Source organism: Patagioenas fasciata, chromosome 4, assembly GCF_037038585.1.
Source record: "Patagioenas fasciata isolate bPatFas1 chromosome 4, bPatFas1.hap1, whole genome shotgun sequence".
In the NCBI taxonomy this organism is placed as follows: Eukaryota; Metazoa; Chordata; class Aves; order Columbiformes; family Columbidae; genus Patagioenas; species Patagioenas fasciata.
The window spans coordinates 38,832,658-38,853,646 of NC_092523.1; the positions used below are offsets into that span (position 1 = coordinate 38,832,658).

At 35.2% G+C, this 20,989-nt stretch overlaps 1 protein-coding gene across 2 annotated transcripts in view; it reads left to right on the forward strand.

Moving 5' to 3' along the window:
• Window positions 1–20,395, forward strand: part of GLRA3 (glycine receptor alpha 3) — an 87,971-nt gene extending 67,576 nt beyond the window's left edge. Inside the window, exons 7-10 of one of the 2 annotated variants that reach the window (XM_071807692.1) lie at window positions 3,356–3,570; window positions 4,949–5,095; window positions 10,196–10,315; window positions 14,091–20,395. In XM_071807692.1, coding sequence (XP_071663793.1) covers window positions 3,356–3,570; window positions 4,949–5,095; window positions 10,196–10,315; window positions 14,091–14,360 — 752 coding nt within the window. In that variant the 3' untranslated portion in view covers window positions 14,361–20,395. The remainder of the gene's footprint in view (window positions 1–3,355; window positions 3,571–4,948; window positions 5,096–10,195; window positions 10,316–14,090) is intronic. The other variant, XM_071807691.1, reaches the window with a different exon arrangement.
• Window positions 20,396–20,989: the final 594 nt, after the last annotated feature.

Here is a 20,989-nt window from a genome sequence, read left to right on the forward strand (position 1 = left end):
ATTACAAAAATTTGTCCATTTAATGGATTGTGTGCACATCTATATTTAGGTCTGGTCTGCAACTACCATCAGGCCTTAGTTTCTTAATCAGCCTGTGCAAAAACCACAATATCACAAAGGTTTCATATACTCCTCCTAGCCACTTTCCATGACATTTACAGTGCACATCACAATGAACTTGAGCTTACCTTTTCTGTATTGCAAATGAATTATTAGAGCAATGCTCTTAGCTGTTTGTCTGTCTCCTTCCCCAACTGAGATGACTTCACGGGTATGTCTCTTCTGATCTACTCAACCATCCAGTTAAATAGATTAAACCACGGCTAACCTGGCTTTGCATTCAAAATGGAATGCATGAAGGGAAAGGAGACTCAGCTCTGGTTTCAGCTAGGGAAAAAACAGCACAGCTTCTGCTGGTTGTCTCCTAGCTGAAGCTCATATTCACAGGTGCAAATAGTTTATTTCAATTCTGCTTCATTAGCCAAGGTTATGCAGGTGATTGTGATCTCAGTCAGGGAGGGCAGAAACTAACATCACCCCTTCCACACTTAGACCTGCAACTGCAGCACTGAGACTGATACTGACTTCCAGGTTCTGCTTTCTCCAATATTCAGCAGTGGAGTAACAGAGAGAAGCCTCCAATCTCCCTGGAAAGTTGCCATATATTAATTTTTCAGTGCTACACTGGAACAGAGCAGATGAGGAACACAGTGATCTTGGCTGGGAAGCAGTGGACATATGACTGGCATGTCCATAAACTCACTGGGCGTAAGAGGAAGGCAAGAGTCTAAGTCGTACATTCTGTAGTTAAGCAAAGGTGTTTTTCCACCCAGAGACACACTTCACTTTTTTTTTTTTTTTACTTTAACCGATGATGTTTGTGATATTTACAAAAATACAAAACCAAGCAAAACATCGTTCAGTACAATTCCTCTGACACATCTCTCAGTCCTAGTTCTACTCTCTTCATAATCGCATCTCTTTTCTCTCCTTCTCTGTGGTTACAATATATTCCACTGGCACTTCTTTCATTCAGAATCTCTTTCATTTTGTTCAGGTTCTGTTGAACAGCTATTTTTCTCTTTCTCCTTAGTTCAGACAAACCTGGCAAACTTCCACCTACATAAAAATAGTTCACATCAGAGCTAGTGTGTTATTTATTGCTCCCTGTTTAGGATCACGGTATTTTTGTGCTGAGAGCTCTGTGATAAATCAAGCCCACTTGAGTACTCAGGCAAGAGGCTCAGATCTCTTATCTCACCTTTCTCTGGAGAAAAAAAAAAAAGCACACCACAACGTACAAACAATAGCCAAGGTTTATTGATACTCTAGTTATGCATATATTACCCATTCTGGTGCTCCTTAATTTTCCTTCCTAATTTGTTTTGAAAGAATAATATAGGACCCCATAAGAAGCAAATGTTACATGCTGAACTGTAATCATTGGTGGTGTGATGCCAAAAAATGGCTTTGCAAGAGACCTAGATTTGGTTGATGCATTTCTGTCACTCCTTACCACCATGATTTACTGTGATGTAGGAGTCCAAGGCTGCTGAATTAACAGAACAAATGGGACAAAAAAGAAATCTTCAGGGTAAGGACTGGTTTGAAGTAAGAATATGAGGCCGGTTGGTGAAGAACTTCTAGTTATGTGTGGTGTGCTGAATTGCTAAGTAAAACAATGTGTCATTTTGAAGACCCTGTAAGAGAAATGTAAGGGAAGATCCTGGTCTTTTCTGAAACAAACACCAAAATTCCCATTCACTTTGTTAAAGCAGGTCTTGATCCTTTGATTGAAGCAGAAATCAGTTTTGATGCTGGGGCAGCAGATGGTTGAGACAGGATTTGGGACACAGATTTCAGGAGTGTAGATAGGATTCAGAAAACACCAGCAATTAGAAATGGAACTAATAATTGAGCCAGCAGATATAAAACTCATGAGATACATCATATCATTTTAAAATTGAACATCATAACTACCATCTTTCTAGTACTTTTTGTAGTGCCTCAGCAGAATAAAAATGTCATACAATGACATTACTATGATACAGCTGAAAGAAGTAATGGCCTCTTAGGAGAACTATTATGAAAATCATGAAGTTTAGAAGATATTTGCAAGCACTCAGAAGAAAAACACTTCAGTTTGACTTTATCTGAAACTCATTTCTGCACGCCTAACACTATTATCACAGTATAATACACAATATATTAAATTAGTATAAGATAAGCTCATAAATAAGTCTATTACATGAATTCTCTTAAATGATAAATATTAAAGCACTATTCATATGGAATGATTTGCTGTAAGATGGCATTTTGTCAAAGAAAAATGGATTAGGAAAATATTTATTAAAAACTAATGGAAAACATAACCAAAAAACTTCATATCACTTAAGAAATAAAAACCTATAGAGCTTTCTATGTTAAACTTAGAATGAGGAAATGCTTTCATTCAAATAAGGAAGAAATTTGAGCTATGTATATTTCTTGCTGTGAGAAACTGTTTCACATATACACTATTTACAGTAAGAGCATTTCCTTCAGCACCATTCATATGTGACTAATATGAGCACTGAGCAGAATGAGCAAAACCTAATGAGACCAGGTCAAGTTATGTGAAATAATCTACAGTCTACAGGGTAAAAACTAAACAATCTGGATAAGGCGAGGGAAGGGGGGGGGGGGAGAAGGGTTTATGGCATTTCTATGAGAAAATAAGAGATTTTTTTTTGTTCTGGTTTGGTTAAATCAGTGGAAGTTGCTTTGTGATCGATATCTGGAAAAATTAGGCTATTTAATTAGCTTCCTAAAGTTCTCTAATCTCAAATTCTCAATTTCTGTTTGCATCTCAGTCATACTTTTGAGCTGGAACAGTTTGAATGGGGATAAAGGGAGAGATTTAGCAGTATCTCCTGTTGATAACGTAATGCCCACACTGATCTCACTATATTTTTATCAAATTCATTGGATTAAAAAAAATAAATTTAAGCTTGAAATTGAACCGAAAGATAAAGGAGACTTTATATAACAGGAGAACAGACGTTTAAGTGGAAAAACAAGTCTGATCACACAGAACTTTCCTGCGTCATAATGAATTGTGTTGTGCTTTTTATAAAGAAAGAAGAGGTCCAGAGGCCAGAGAATTCTAAAATGTTCAGTTTTTTCTTTCCAGTAGATACACCTGTTATAATGGGGACCACGTATATTAAAAATCACTGAAGACAAATCAAAAAATTAATCTTTCATTAGAGAACAGATATATTTGTCCATGTGTGAATTCTTTAAAGTGTGCAGTAGATGTTGAAAGTAAAGAATATTCTATTTATATTAAATATTTCTTCCTTGTTATCTAAAGGAAAGTTTACATGTATAGAAGTCCGATTTCACCTTGAGAGGCAGATGGGTTACTATCTCATCCAGATGTACATCCCGAGTCTCTTGATTGTCATTCTCTCCTGGGTGTCATTTTGGATCAATATGGATGCAGCTCCAGCCAGAGTGGCTTTAGGCATAACAACCGTACTGACCATGACAACACAAAGCTCGGGTTCACGAGCATCTCTTCCAAAGGTAAGCAGAATTTCCTTTGTTTCTACCACATCAGTACAAAGTCATAGTGCTATGTGACAAACAAACACTTTCAGTCAACCTTACGTGTTTTACTTCTTAGCATTTATGCATTTTCTAAAGAAGATAAGTAACTTTGAAATATTTAGGGTTTTTCTGAGTCACGAATCAAATATATTCAATTTCTCTCCTGTCTTGACTATTTAGCCAACTGCATATCTACTAAATTCCATAAACCTGAGAAAGTGCTGAAAGGAACATTATTCAGTACTACACAAATGCTGCTGAGCAGTTGAGTAGTTTATCCCTTTCCAGATCGCAGTATCTGATGACATGTTAGCAGACATGACTGAATTTCTAAAGGTCGTAGATTCCAACCTGTTCTCAATGATATTCCTTTCTCAAAACCTGCCTACATTTTTAACTCAGTAGTTACAAATGCATTTACATTAAAATGTGGAAAATGAGAATATAAATAGCTTCAAACAATTGTATAAAGAACAGTTCACTACACTATATAAACATCTTAAAGTATATTCCTATGATTAGCTATTTAGGTTTCTGACTTGTCATTGCTTTAAAGGTTATTCCTTGACCATCTTCATGTACTATTTCAGTTAACAGAAATAAAACATATACAATAAAAATACACAAAGTCCACTTCTGTATTAGTTTTAACATGGTATTATTAGGTTGGTTAATTTTTTTTTTTCCTAAGTAAAATAGATACTCCTAACAGAGCTCTTGCAAATCTGCACACAGAGAGGGAACAGGTTGTACTTTCCTACTTCAGATTATGTCCTGCAGCTGAGCTTGGCAATAAAAGATTGCAAGGAGTTCATCTACTCTTTAATTGATTTTCAATACTTCCACTGTGTAAAAATTACAGGACTAATTTGAACTAATTTGAAAATTACAGGACTAATTAGCAGAGAACGAACATATCAGAGTTCTCCATCTATCTCCCATCTTCTAATTTCTATTCCAGGAACTTTAAATTGGATCCATTGTAATACAGCATTTCCCACTGATGTCACTGTAACCTGTTCTCTGGTTCTTTAGTCACCGATCTCAGTGGGACAAATGGATGAAGAGCATGTGCTTCATGTGGATTATTTAGCTTACAATAAAACACACAGTACACCATGAGGAACTGTTAATGACCTAAACAGCAAACACATTTTGTGAAAGACTACATTTTTTTAAAATAACATTTAATGCTTATAGATTGAATTCTTGCCTTCTAATCATCTGGCTTTCATGTTAAGTTTTGTTTGAGAAAAGTAGTGTTGGGAAGTGGAGACACTAATGTGCTTCCTCCTGACATGAAATACTAAACTTCACATCTGTGGTTTTAACATATTCAGTCTTCTCTTCCTAGGTGTCATATGTCAAAGCAATTGACATCTGGATGGCTGTGTGTCTGCTCTTTGTATTTTCTGCACTTTTGGAGTATGCAGCTGTAAATTTTGTGTCAAGACAGCATAAAGAACTTTTGCGATTCCGACGCAAGAGGAAGAAGAACAAGGTACAAGTAACAATATTCACGAATCTGAGAGTCTGATAATGATTTATGCCAGAATATCTGGTTAATTTGGTAAACATACTGCAGCTTAAAGTGGCAATATAAATAAAATGGCAGCACAGAATGAAATTCACCATAGACAGAGGGTCACTACAAGGACTATGCATTGCATAAATCCAACTTGAATTCTCAAAAGAGGGATTAAGAGGGATTTAAATGAGGCATGGGCCATGTGGGAACCATCTGCACAAGCACAAATTTCACTCTGTAAGAAGAGTTAGATTATACCTCAGTGGATGAATTTTACTGGTACTTGCAGCAGTTTGTACTACACAGAGATTCAATAATGTTTCCTAATGTCATTCTAGTATTTAGTTCAAATCCTTAACAGCTGTGTTTCATGTAAATATTTTTAATACATGTAAATACTTATAAATTTTTAATACAGGTAAATACTTATTCAATTAATATTATTGGTGGAAGAACAAACATTCTACTTTAAAAGGATGAGAATGTGTTAATTTACTGTAAATTGTTTATAAAACTAGTCAGAAACTTTAATACAGCAATGATTATTAACATTTATTTTATACCTGAATCTACCTAGACTACCAGTAAAATAAATCACTAGCAATGTGCAAAGTCAAACAGCTAAGTCTACAGGATTGAATTCTGAAGTCTGCAGTTAAATCAAACAATAAGCAAAATTTCTTACAACAACATATAACTCCTACTTTTGATTTTTCAAGGAGTAAATATTTCTCCAACCTACTTATTAAATGAGCACCCACTATTGGTGGCATCCAGAGCCTTTGCACTGGCTTTCAGTCACTATCTAGAATAAAACTGTGGTTGAAAGTCTAACTGTAAAAACATGACAGTTCAGCCATCTTCCATTCTTGAAGACTTACCTCAATTTACTGCTTACATCACAAGGAAAAGACATTTTACAGATTGTTTGCCTTTTACTTGGAAGATATTGAAAGTCTATAAGTCTATAAAGCCTACCTAAGGAGTCTCTGCTAGCAAGACTCCACGTTAGAAGATAGGCTGGACAGTCAAATGAAAATTACATTTTCATACATTTGCCTGTTCCGATGTGTCGAGTCCTAGACTTCTTCAGGTCCAGAGAGAAACTCTAAGTGCCATAGCCTAGAGGATGATTCAGACTGTATGTACCTGCTTTCAACATTTGTCCCTGTGAAAAATGTACTTTTTTTCTTTCAGCTGACAGTAGCAGAAAAAACGCTTTCTGAGACATGTAGGAGGAAAGCAGCATTTTTGTGACATGGTGTTTGCTTTTGAAATATGGCAGCTCTCTGAAAGCTGCTTAAAGGTTTGGAATAGGGGGAATGGGACTACTGAGGATTATCAGGCAGGGAGCAGGTGAGCCACAACAAATCCATCATGTGTCAAATATGAACAGCTATGGTGAGTGATATGTCACTATGTATTGTAGTGTCTACCAGATTTCAGGTAAATTTACCATATTCAAATTCAGTGAAATAATTTCACTTCCTTAAATACCTGTCAATTATCATAATTGAAGGGTTAGAAACTGGCAGGTAATATTACCTTCCTTTCTCAGAATCAAACCAAATCTCTTTCTAGCCCTCCCTAGCAAGATTTCAAACTCACCAAAGACGATCAGCAATTACAATCAATGAAATTTCAGCTTAGAGGTATGGTAGGAAGGATCCACAATATACAAAGCACTTCTAAGAAAAGATCACTTAATAAAAAGGTATGCCCATGGATATTCTCATTGACTTAAGTGGTTTGTCCAGTCAGTGTGTCTCATATTGATATTTTTTAATTCACACTTTAAAGTTCTTATTCTAATTTTACATTTCATTAGACATTAGTCTTCTAGTTTCCAGTAGGTTGCCTGCTTTGTTCTCACAAAATGAGAGGATTAGATTTAGTAACTCCAAGGTCTACAGTAAAGTATCAAGTACTCCCTTTAGATTCTGAAGGATGAAGACATGCATTTCAATACTTTACTTCATAACATACCCAGGTGAGGGTATTAACTATCTTCAGAGGTATATGGCGTTCCTCCCTCCGTCTATATGTTTCATAATGAGACAGGTTTCTCAGCCTAAATTTACCAAAAAATGCTGTGTTCCCATGAAAGTTTACAATTTCGAGAAACAGTTTGCTGAAAAGGTTAATTTAACTGTCCCATTCTCCACTGACTCCAGTTCTGTGTAGAGCTAGAGCCCCTGGCCAGAGTTAGCCTTTGAGAATACACCTTTTCAGGCTCTAAAGACAGCTCAGCTAATTGCTTCTCTTTTTCTGTTTTATTAAACCATTCCTTGCACAAGTATCCTAGAACTTGAAACATTACAGCATGGAGATTTCATCTCTTACAAAAAATTGGAGTGCATCCTAACCCTCTGGTATACAAAAAAAAAATGTCTTATGGATTAAAGAAATAAGTTAGTAACTAGCTTTCCTTACCACAAATGTTATTCATTCACCACAATTTCTAACATGCAGGCCGTAGGACTGTAAGTCAAATTTACTTGTGTTTCCCTCCTCTTTTGTCTCTTTCAAAGGCAGTGACTACAGCTCATGATTATAAAGTTTTGTATGTGTTTGTTATCCCTTTGGACTCAGTCAAATAGCCACTGGCTCTCAGGAATTACATTGTATTGACTTCTTAAATTGCCATGTATAAAGAAATGTTAATTTGACCACAAAGTCAAATACCACAGTCAAATAATTTAGGTTAAAAGGCCGTGTTTAAAATAAACTTCAGGGGCTTCCTTGAACATTAAATCCTATTTCTTTTCAAAGTGAAAACTGCTATTCTATTCAGTATTTATGTCCAAGTAGATTAGGGAGAGAAAGAAAAGCTAGGTTAGCTTATTAGACTTTCTCATCCTATATTCTTACCATCTTGGGACATTTTACAAGGAGTAGGTTTTTCTACCAGGAGAATTCCAACCGATGAATACAGAATTTTTTTGAACTGGCATTTTATCTGCAAGGGTACAAGAAAATTCCTAGTGATTTGACTGTCTTTCTAAAGTCCAAAAATAAATGGGTTTGGAAATGTTTCATTTTAGATGTATGTTAACAGAAGAGAATATGTATGAATAATACCTAATTACAATAGGGTAGCTGAAGAACTTCCAAAGTCTATTTTCTTTGTCATTAAGAAGACATACTTCTTGCAAGAAGTATGGTCAGATGATTGAATTTAGGTGCTGGAATGCCCTCAGGAGATCAATGAATCCATTTTCCTGACCTAAGTCAAGATCAGTTATACCTAATCCATCCCAGTCATAAAAATTCCACAAGGTCCCCTGTGATCTATTCAATGGTTTAGAAAGTTGTTTACTCATACGTTTTTTAGCCTCTCATGGCTTGTCTAGGAAGGACACAAAGAACAGACTACTTCATTCCTATATGTAGCCATTTGCACATTTCCATTCAATCTTCTTTTCTTTAAATATTCCCAGCTGATACAGTCTTTTGTGGTTTTGGTGGGTTTGAGGGGTTTGTTTGTTTGTTTGTTTTTCTCATTGTCATTCTCCTTCCCTGGAAGTTCTCCTAGTAAGTCCATATAATTCCTCAAAACTGTGTTTGCAACATGAAGCCAGTGACAGCTGAGAGCAGCTGAAGGATCCCAAGATGCAAGTGATACATTTGTTTATCCAGACTGGTTTGCCATTTGCCTTTTCAACAACAGTATGGTATTGACCCATATTAAAATTGTCACCTTTCTTACTGCCAGGTCTTTTTCCAGAACTGCTGCAGAGTCATTCACTTTCCATCTTATGTTTGTGAAGCTGATTATTCCTGGCTAAATGTAGTACCTTGTATTTGCACCTACCAACTCTCCTCCTGTATTTTTCAGACTCTTTGTCCAAATAATTTAATTCAATTTTAACTGCTTTTCCTACGTTGGAGTCTCTCGTAAATTTTATCAAAACTATGGGTCATTCCTCTTAGTGCTGATTAAAAACACAGGAGAACTGAAATCTCTGTCTTAAAAGCATGTCATTGAACCTGGATAAAAACCCCTGCAGTAAGTGAGTGTAGCAAACAAAATAAGAGTTGCTGAGTTTTATGAAAAATTATACAGACATATGAAATGCAATTATGTACAGAGCTATATCAAAACATTTTGGCATCCAAAACTCATCTATCTTTGCGATTTTACTTATGCTCTTTCCACCTACACTCACTGCCTCTTTTTCACACCATCAAGTACATTTGCAGCCTCCCTTCTCAGACAACAGTAACAGCAGCTTCAAAGGCGATTCTTAGGTATAACTGCGCCCTCTCGCTACCGTTTTTATGGTTGTAAGTATAGACCTCACTTGATGATACCAAATAACTGAAAGACAAAACTTTCAGAGACACAATCCAATTTGCACAGAACGAACAAAAATTTTGAAGTGTCTGGGATTGCGTAATAAGTAAAACCCGATATTGCAACATAATATGCAACCTATTCATTGCTGTTTTGCAATAGACATCACAATAGGAATACGAGATTTTTCAAAAGGGTCTAATTTCTTTATGATTACACAAATGGTATAATGAATCTGGAGAACAGGGGACTTTTGGTTTCCACTTTGAGACTTCATTTGGTAGTCAGTATGTGACATGTGCTTTGGCTTTGTCAGAGAAAGAAATCTGGCCAATGAACACAACTATTTCACAAATACATTACTAATGTGGTGGAAAGATTCCTTTGGAATGAATGAATATTACTAATTCATTCACAGTTACACTCCTTTTGGTCTTGAAAGACAAAACGAAAAAAAAATGGCAGAATTCAAAGTCACAAAGGGATCCTGAAGCATACTTAGGATCAATGATCAGTGCTTTTTCTTAATTGCATTTACACTGTACAGGGAAGTAAAACAACTGTGTACATATACTGAATAGCACTTTGATTTTAGATTAACTTTTAATATATTTAGATTTCAGAAGTAGTAAATCTTTCAACTCTATTTTCAAAAATCTAAAGATCACTGCATCTTTAGTGAGGAAAATAGACATGCAAACTAGATTGTCTTTAATGGTAATCACACCTTTTTTCTTTTGTTTTCTTTTTGGTCAACCCATCCGTTTTGCTGAAAGTATTTTGAGGGAGTTCTTGATGGAAATGAAATCAGTGAATCATTGCAGCATAGCAATGGCTTGAGATGTACAGGACCTATAGACGGGACTTTGCCTCAAATCTACAGTACAAATTTAAGGGTAAACGATGAAGAAGATGTCCCATTTGTCATAATGTGATATCCAATCATTAACAGAGGCCCTGTCCTTTTGTCTGAAATAATGTCTTCCCATGTGAACTCCATATGCCTTCATTGCTACCTGTATGTGATGACGTGAAATGTTGATAAAGGTACCTGTCTTGTTAATTTCTTAATTCATTTTGATCTGTATAAATCTGAATTAAACATACTATTAAAACTTCACTGTCTGCAACTTCGAAGAAACATGGGCCTTGGTTCAAGGAGAAATTGGTTGGTACTAGACCAACATTTAAAATAAAGCTGTTTGTAGTGCAAAACAATTGAATAACATTTTTCTTCTCAAAAGTGAACAGTAAAAAGATATAGTGTTCAAATAACCAAAGCCAAGGCTTCAAATACGTTTTCAAGCTGTTACTATAACCTACAGTCAAAAGGGTGAAATCTTTTCAGCCCTTGATATATATTACTCCTCAAGAGAAATGTATTGTTAAATATATGGACAGAAAACGGCGTGGTCACAGGACCACAGAAAATGACAGCTTTCCGGTACTTTATAGCTAAGTATTTTGTAGAACAATACCGATATGAATATAAACTAATTGAAATTATTTTGTTCAGGCCTCCAAAGAATTCTAACTTTCTAAATAAAAATTGTTATAAAAATTTATTTTCATTCTTGCATTAGAGTAATTTAAATATAAATTATAAAGTATTTATATATATCTGTATGCAGAATAACTTTCAGATTGTTAATTCCAAAGCCATAGGTATGAAAACTCATTCATATTGAACCTTTATTAAAGTTCATTCATAACGAGATTTTAAAAGCTTTATCAAAAATCAAATAAGAAATCATTAATTTTAGTTTCTTTAGTGATGATGCACTAAACAAATACACAAAAGACCAAAAAAATAATAAAGCTTCTTTATTACATGGAAAAAAACTCAACCTAAATGCAGGACTTTTTCAGGAATCTTCACTGTGCAGATTCTCAGCTGGGACATACGGGATACTTCCATTAGATGTGTTCAACAGCTGTGAACTCAGACACGTGCATTATGAGAAATATTTCTAGTCAAAATGAGGGACTGCAGCCAAGTCACTGACATTTTATAATACGTTCTAAAAAGCACTCAAAAGTCAGTATCAATAATAGTATCTGCATCTTTCCTGCTGGGCACAAGCAAGCTGAGGTATGAACCAAATTAATATTTTTTTCTGCATTATGAACCTGCTGGAAAACTTGCAGAACCACATTTTGGGTATTCCAGCTGCTACCCCAGGAAAAAAATAATGGTGGTACCTGGTATGTTACAATGGTCCAGGAGGTGCCCTTTCCTGCATATCCATTAGCCCTGGCACTTTGGTCTGACTTGGCAAGCTCCAGCCATCCTCCCTGCCGTCATGGATACACCATTCATCTGACACTGGACAGAAATGCTAGAATTCTAGAGGGACCTTCACATCACTTCCCCAACAAAAGAGAACATTTCCAAGCCTTGCTTGCAGACTAAATTCAGGATATCTGCAAGCAAAAATAGAAACCGGTTCCTGGCCTTTAAAACCATTCTAAGGAATCCACCAATTCAGGCAAGCATAGAACAGAGACAGTAAATTCTTAGCATGTGGTGCCTCATCCTGAAAACACATCCAACTGAAATCTTCTATGCTGAAGAATTATTTTATTATCTATTTGACCCTGTGCAATCATAAGCATTTTCTTTCTGGAGAAGCATGAAAAGATTTAAACCTTGAATTGTATGTATGAAAGTGTTTAAATGGCAAGTTTAGTGTAAATTTTCACAGTCCATGTATTTGTAGCTTCTGTTAACTGGAATATAACACTACAACTCTTACAGAATGCAACTACTGTAAATATATTATTTCCCATTTCTGACAGGAGCAAAACGCTGTTGTAGTAATTACATTTTATCACGTCATCAAATAATGATCCCATCATTTTGTATTTCTGTTATTCATTTCCGTACTGAAGTCAGTCAGTAATTTTTCCTCCTCCTTTACTTTCATGTTAATTTTTCTTTATTTTTTGTTTTTATGTGAGAATTCTAACACAGATTTGAAGTATGGTAGTTTCAGTGCACTACATTAGTCTATAAGTACATTCAATTTACATATTGGAAAACCTATTGAAGTTGGGTGATAACTACAGTTCTCCTGGATGCTCATTCTGATTGTTGACTAGTTCACTTCAAACTTAGTAATTGATATGTATTGTTTTGTAGATAACTTATTCAACTAATATTGATAACAAAAATCGAATTTTTTTAAACAAAGTAATTAACAATGGTTCTTCTAGCAAGTACTACTTGATCAAAACTACAAATATGTTCAGAATTAATTCCCATTCCATAACATTTTCAGATGTTCCAAATGCCACAGGCATTTTCCACATGAGAAAATTGGAAGTCTGGACTTAAACTGCATTCATTGAGAAATTACATTTGTACAAAGTAAGAGCTTTAAATAAATCAAAAATGCTTCAGAATTGCTGAACTGAAACACTAACTATTTGGCTTGCTTTAGTAAATATTTTTTTATCCTTTTCTTTTAAGCCAGGAAGAGCTTCAAAATATAAAAAAATCTCTTACAAAAGGAAAATTGACTGCTGATCAATTCCTTTTTTAATACTTGTGGAAATTATTTTCCAAAACACTTATTTAAGAAATAACATATACACAACAGTTTGGCATACTTCACAAAAGTCTGGGATCCTAAAGCAACTAGGCTAAATGAGACATGAAAAATAGGAAATCCTGGGTTTAAATCAGTATTACAAAAATTGTGAATGCCACCAAAATCACATGACTGTCCTTGAATCGCATACATACTGAGGGAATACATTGCAGTATATGTCAGAGTCAAATTTGGCCCTGCCTTCACATTGTATGTACCCCTTATTTGTTGCATTTGTACCTCCTTTATTACTTGAGGCTACCTAGAACTAGGTAAAGAGAAGTACAAAATGTGTTTCCAGATAGAAGTCACATTCTTGAAATGCATGCAATGAAAATATGTATATCTTCAGACCTTCTACTTTTTTTTTCTGTGCCACATGATTAAAAACCACTTTCTCTTATAGATCCCTGAATTCAGAATGTCTTTGCTTGTTCTTCTCTGAATTGGCAGAATGATTCAGAAGAAAAATCTGGCCTTTAGCCTTCGTACACTTTGTTTCAAACTTAGACACTTCACATACTATTCTCTTTATCTGATGTATTCACAGGAAAGAGAAGAAATAAGGCATATAGAAAAAATTAACTAAACATACAAAGACCAAATAGGCAGAATCCTTGCTAATAAAATTAACATGAACATCATTAATGCTTGTATGATGAGTATCTTTAGACCCCAGGATGCCATTTTACTAAGCAACTTATAGAATTAATGTCTGTTCTCTAAAAGACCAGTGTGAAGTTTACCCAGTTGCAGACTACGTATATGTACTGTAAACTGGGAAACTTCAACCAAATCAGAAGTGGTGTGCCTGATTACCACTAGTTTACTATGCTTTCCCTTTTCTCTAAATAGATTACAGAATCTATAAACAAATAGGAAAATTCTCTGCTTGTTAGACCTGCTGTGATATTTTTGACAGACACTGATAGGGCTGAAACTTCAACCAGTTTAGATAAAACGTGGATTCAAAAAGTCACTGAGATAATGATGCAACACTTGCTATTTATCAGCTCATAAGATTTCTGTAAATAAATAATAAAAGAAAACTTCTTGCTTTTTTTTTTTCCCCTAACAGGATGATGATGTAAGGGAAAGTCAATTTAGCTTTACAGCATATGGAATGGGTCCATGTATGCAAGCAAAAGATGGAGTGGCACAAAAGGGGCCAAATAATCCTGTTCAAGCTGCACCAAAAAGCACTGATGAGATGAGAAAGGTATTCATTGACCGGGCCAAGAAGATAGACACAATATCCAGAGCTTGTTTCCCATTAGCCTTTCTGATTTTCAATATTTTTTACTGGGTAATTTACAAAATCATCAGGCATGAGGACATCCACCAGTAACAGCATTAACACTTGCAGCACATGCAGATCTGGCTACCATGTTCACCAAGAGGCTTTCTGTTAGAAATGCACATCAGAGGGGTGATTGGGAGAGTTAAAACCATTGAAGGTTTGGACTGAAATGTCCAGTCACAATGGAATGGAAGAATGACACCCTGAGAAGATACATCTGCTATTGCAAACTTTTTGTGTCAAACTAAATATTAACAATTTTCCATTGTAAATCACACTCTACTGAAGCTTTACTGCCAAGTATTTATACATATTGTTACATAGTGGTATAATTGTACAGTACTCTTTGATGTTCCTTAATTTTTTAATTTTGGTGTATTTTTAATTAAAAGAAAAAAAAAAAAATGGAGCCAGAATAGCCTAGGTAGATCTCACAGTATTACAGAATAGTTTAGTATTTGTAACCTTTATTTCAATTTTACAAGATAATGAAAAATTGCTGATTTGAGGTTACAGTCTTAAGGACTTTTTCTTAAGAACAGTACCTGTGGTTTTGCAATGTGCACATTTGACACATTTATGTTATATAAGTTATTCAATGTACTTCATATTACTGTTCCCCTGGAAGGTGTCTGTTGACAGAATCTCAGACAGCATAATCTACAGCCTAACAGTCTGCATATCACACGGCAAATATATTCAAATTTGTAAAGTATTGATTCCTGCAGAGGTATGTGGTTTTTTTTCTTTTAATTACCTACATTCTGATAATCAAAACTTACAATATTTTTCATCCTTTTTATATTTTTGAACTTTTTTTTTTCAATTGATAAAACTCATATCATTTGTGAAATAGACAAACTACACCAAAATTTTTCAATACTTCATTTTGATTCAATGCAAAGAGATCTTCAACCAAAACTAAAAGCATATATTCAACTGCTTCACTGAAACATTTGGAGGATAAGTACAGCTGTGTTTATGCACTTTTATCTCCTATATGTTACATACGGGAAGCTTAATTTATGAATATATCAAGTTTTCTGGCTCATTCTTTGAAGCAAATTGGTATGACTTGGATACTGGTTAAGAAGCACTTCACAATTTTGGAAAAACAGGCAGATCTTCTGAAAGATGAAAAAGGATCTGGGTGGTCTTTCAAATTTACTGTACTTCACATTAATAAATAGGAGAACAACTATGAAAACTCTTACAGATATTTTACTTGTTTAGGATCAAATAGGTCCTACTACTTGCTTTGAATTGTAACACACTAGATCACAATTAAGGCATAGCTTGTAGGCAAGAGTGCTTACTTTCCCCAGTCTTGTCTACTAAAAAACAAAAACATCGTAAGATATGGAAATCTGACATTTAGAATTATTAGATACCTTAAGTTGAGTAGCTGAGGCTCTTTCTCACTGTAAAATATGTTTATTTTGAACATTTTAAACTTTTGGTTGGTTTTTGCTCAGAATGTGCATACAAAAGCAAAATCAGCTGGAGGCAAACATCTGGTGCACTGCCAAAGGCACGGTGCATATGAAGTAACAGAAGCAATGTAACTCTGTACAGAGGACTATAACATAGCAACCTTGGGTTTGGTTGAGTTTGCTGCTGTTTTCTTCCAAGAATTAGTTAGAGAGATGCTAAAATATTAGCTCTCAGATTTTGTTTAGCTGAAAGAAGCTGTATAATCCTCCTTTATTTTAAAACAGTACTATTTCTTTCTAATTTGCTTCATTTATGAGCTGAAATTAATTCAAGTCACTTTAAACAATTATTGTCTGCTGAGGATGTGTCTTGTTTTTGTCAATTTCTTCATGTGCATGTTCAAAAAAATCCTGTTTGCTTATGAAGGTACTCATCCATGTGAGGGGGCATCATGAACTAATGGGTGACATTTCAGTTGAGTTATATTCATCTCTCTCAAAGTTATCATAGCTGTATTGTGTGAAAAGGGATGTTAACTTGCTTCTGCTATCAGCAAAGTCAACAGTATTTTGTTTAAGGACTGTTTGAAGTACTGGATCCATATAGAAGAAGCAATCATCACAAATCGCTTTATCTTTCAGTTCTTCTTTCTTTCTAAAATAGCTGAATAAAGAATTATTAATTGAAAAGGTAAGTGCATAAAAAATGCTGGCCAGATCAGAATAACTCCCAGTTGTTCTAATTTATAACACCTGAGTACCTGGTTCACATTGCCTCTTTCCCAATTACGTAATAGTCTGTCGCTCTCAGACACGTAGTACTTGCTTGTTTTGAAAACAAATTTGAGTAAGGCAGAGCTAAATAAATTTATCTCTGATTTCCTTCTCCACTCTTTAGCATGGAAAAGGTCCATGGTCTCAAACAGAGAAATTAGATAGGAAATCTTGAAAGTGATAAATGAGAGATTGGATTGCAACACTGTCAAAATGTAACAGGAAGTCAAAAGGAATGTAAATTGTTAAGCAAAAAGGACAAGATCCTTCATTCATATATGAGCCTGTTACCTCAGCGAGAGAGAAGAACCCTAGTGCCACATTTCTCTTTGACTAGAGTATGCTGATCTAAGGAAAAATTACAGCACATAGCATATATAAAACTAAAAGCATATATCTACATTATCATTCTGTTCTGGCCTCCCTAATGGCTTGTTACAAATATTTTCTATCTAAAATAAATGAGACCTGTAGATTTAATGATGGGACCTAGTGCCTAGTGTTGTCTGTCAGAATGCATCTCTTCAGCCATGTGCAATGGTGAGAGAGAAAGTATATCCCTTCCTCTATGTAACTATGTTTCCCTTTCATAAGCATTCTTATATTGGGAAGTTGAGCATACCCTACATTTATACTAAAAATGTACATATATAATGGACAATCTTCTAACAGGGCACATTGAAAATAAAGGTTATTAAATATTTTTAAAATATCATGAAAACTCTACAGTGTTGCTGGAATATTATTTTATTTAGCAATCATTGATAACAAAAACATTTCAGAGGAGAAAAGCAAAAAATGGTTCAATTATGATGTTTTCAAATGCACATAGCATTTGGCATATCATCCTGCTGCCCTCAGGTAAGTAAAGATTTTCTGTTTTGATGGAATGGAAACAAGATCTCTGATGGTTTTGTGGATTTTTTTACTGGAACCGTAACAGTTGCCAAAGTAACAGCCCCTGCAGTCCACCAAATAACATGTGTTTTAAAAGAAAGCAGAAGTTAATACTTAAATTTAATTTAGATTATTCCTAAATGACTTAGTATAAAGTCACATGGTAAAGAAAAAGAGAGATGCAATTTGAGATCTTAAGAAACTTAAAGGTATAACTGCTTGCAATTCACCACTGACTAGAGGAAACGCCTAAAAATGCCAGCAGGCATGCCAGCCCTCTGTATGAAGCTAAAATCAACAGCTGTCATCCTCAGCTATGATTAGTGTAGGAGATTATACTTTTGTAACTGTATAATGAAATAGCAGGGAATAACGTTAAGGAGAAGCAAGAATTGAAAGGTACTCTGCAGTATTTATCAGACTGCAATACTTACGCTACAGTCCTGTGAAAAAGGCAATGGAGAGGCAGAAAAATAATCATCAAAGAATTAATGCTTGACGCAGATGCTACCTAGCAGGGCTTCTGCTACATCCAATAAAGATCCCCTTCATCAAGCTGAAGTAGACAGCTACCTCAACATACTGTTCCTGAACCTGGGCTCTGCAGAGTACCGGTCCTTAGCAAAGCCGCACAAGAAGCCTTCTTGTAAGCACAACCCCTCTATGACAGGCTAAGGCAGCTGTGCCCCAAGTCATCGCTCACTAGAGATGCAGACCCTGTGCTGTCCAGGTTGTGTCTTTGTGGTCTCTATAGATCAGCCCTGTATTTCAAAATACTGGCACCAGAAGATCACTGCAATACAACAGAGAGAAACTGTGGGATCTGGAGGAATTCCCCAAAAACACAGCTACCAAAGAGCTGACACAGTCACCATAAAGTTGAAAGAAGGAAGAATGAGGCATCCTTACTACTTTTCCCCATCCCCCAGTATCCTTGCCATAGGTACAGTTGTTCAGGAAGCAGTAGCTGCAGGGGGAAACAATTTATGTCAACTGCTGCAAAGTAGTCATGGGACAGCAGTTTCTCCTGCATGGACAGAGAATTGGCTTCCACACCATCCACTTTCATAATGGAAAGAGGAGCGGAGCAGGAAGGTACAGGATGACAAGCAGGGGCTGTACATAGCATAACAGGGATCACAGGGTGAGAAAAGGCCCAAATCAGTGCCTGGAACCTCTTGTATCACAGTCTTTTCTTCCTGAACTAGAGATGTGGCCACTTGGAAGGCCAAAAACTCTAAGACCTTGTGAGAGAATAAGAAAGGTCCCTTAGAGGTGTAGTAGATATACTCCACTACTACAGTATCAAACTTCTGCTTAAATTCTGAACAGCAAAATGCATTTTAATACTATATTCAAATATCAACAAAACAGACTTGCATGTTAGAGGGCTGGCTTTTTTTCTCCATAATGCTGATAACGATAAACTAGAGGAGGCTTGAAGGAGAAAGGGAAGAAAGGATACTAGTGTCTTACTATTTAGAATTTAGCTATTTTAACACCAAAATGAAGCACATTCTACTGGCAAGGAGTTTTGACAGTAAGTACTATTATTTAAGCAGTTTGTGACATTCAGGGAAAACAAGGGATTTAATTATTTTTTCAGCTCAATAATATATAGGTTTTCTTTGGATTCTGCTCATTAGAGTTTGTTCCCCAACCTTTTTATAGGCTTCTTTAGAAAGAGTCCTTTGTGATGTGTGAGAGATTATTCTGTTTACTCACTAGAAAGACTTACATGTAGGTGATTTAGATGTGCACTTTACATTTAAAGAGTAAGGTATTGCTTACACTTTGTACTATAATCCCTTACAGAACTATAGGTTGATAATGTAGATAGAAATAGAATACAATATAATAATCTATACAAAACCTTATATTTTTAACAGTAGGGAAAGATAAAAAGTCTTCCTTAACCTTAAATATATATATATATATTATTTTAAGCAATAATTTTCTATTAGATGGAAATTAATTTATTTATACAGTTCCCAGCCCAAGCTGAGAAGGTTGGTTACAAAAGACAGGTATACTTTATGTGCTATTTCTGCTCTCAGTTGAGCTATTGTAGGAATTAATCTAACCCAACAGAGCAGAATTTGGCCTTAAACTGTGAAACTGCTGAATGAGCTCTTAATTCTTACAGTACCCCTGTGAGGTAGTAAAATAACTTTACCCACATCTCACTGTACAATCCTGTGGTTATTTAGATGAGAACAATATCAGATCATCATGGCTTTTTTTCCTTTTTGAGACAATTAAGAAGAAAAATACAAATCACAAGCTAAGCTACTTGTTACTAATAAAATGGCCGTTCTGTTTTGGAGTTGTTACGAAAAAAGGTGCCTTCGGGCAACACAAAACACCTGAAATGCTGTTTAGCTTGGAAAGCTTGTGGAATCGGGTTAGATTGCTAGAAGCAGTGGGTTAAATGCCAGAAGAATGTTGGCTCATCCTGTATTCTTGACATTCTTGAATATTACTGCACTTCTTCACTTTCATCTTTGTGAAATATGCAAAAAACATTTATTATGTTTGTATTTTAATGTATGACAGAGTGAATCTAACAGATGAAATGGACTAAAGTAGCTACTGATGTTCCATGAATGTGTAATTGTGAGCTGTATAAAAATAAATTGTGCCATAAGCTTTTGACCTAAAGGTTTAACATAATATACAGTATTTTGTGTGTTAGTCATCCCAGCTTTTTAAAGGCTACAGCAAGAAAAAAGAAAAAAAATAATATGATAGTGTATTAATAAATTGTCTGTGAGTTTTCAGAATATTCTCATGTGAATTCTGTCTGATGGCAATTTACTCTCAAAGTACTTCTTTTTTTGGTAAAACTCTATAAATGTGTTGTGCATGGATTTGATTAAATTCCTTTTTATTGTATTATAGTATCATATTGCACTTAAACTGACATTCTCTGCAGACAGAAGCATTAAAAAATGTGAAATTTATGGTGTCACCCATGTCATTGTAGATATTTTGTTCAAATATAATAAATTTAACTTTTTTCAGAAACCATGCAATTATTCTAATGATATTTTTATGCAACGGGTTTAAAATCATAGGAGGGACTATAAACACCATAGGAAAAAAGGATTAAACCCTCAGCAGTAGTTAAGATGCATCACTTATATATTTCAGAAGTGAAAACTTGAGGGAGAAGGAATAGAGTGCCTTCAATTGTTTTATTATTCAGATTAAGCTTCAAAATATTTTAGCTGCATGAATGACACATGCAAAAAGGTGCTTCCAGGGAGCATGATGGAGGATCGCAAGTACTTAATTAGGAGTTTGGTGTCCCAAGGCTGCCTTTAGAGTGAGTGGGCAGAAAGAGGTCTCTCCAGAGGACAGGCAGAGAATGGGCTCCAGTTCCAAAAAAAAGCCCATTCTGAAAATGCAGGAACGTTATCTTATTATCAAAAAAGGCAAAGAATTTCACTTGCAGCAAAATAGCTTAATGTAAACTTTATAGAATCTGTGGACTCTCCTAAGTATTCCTTGATATAATAAATATTTTAAGAAAACTGGAGTTAGCAAATAAGACATCCTTTAAGAACTGTC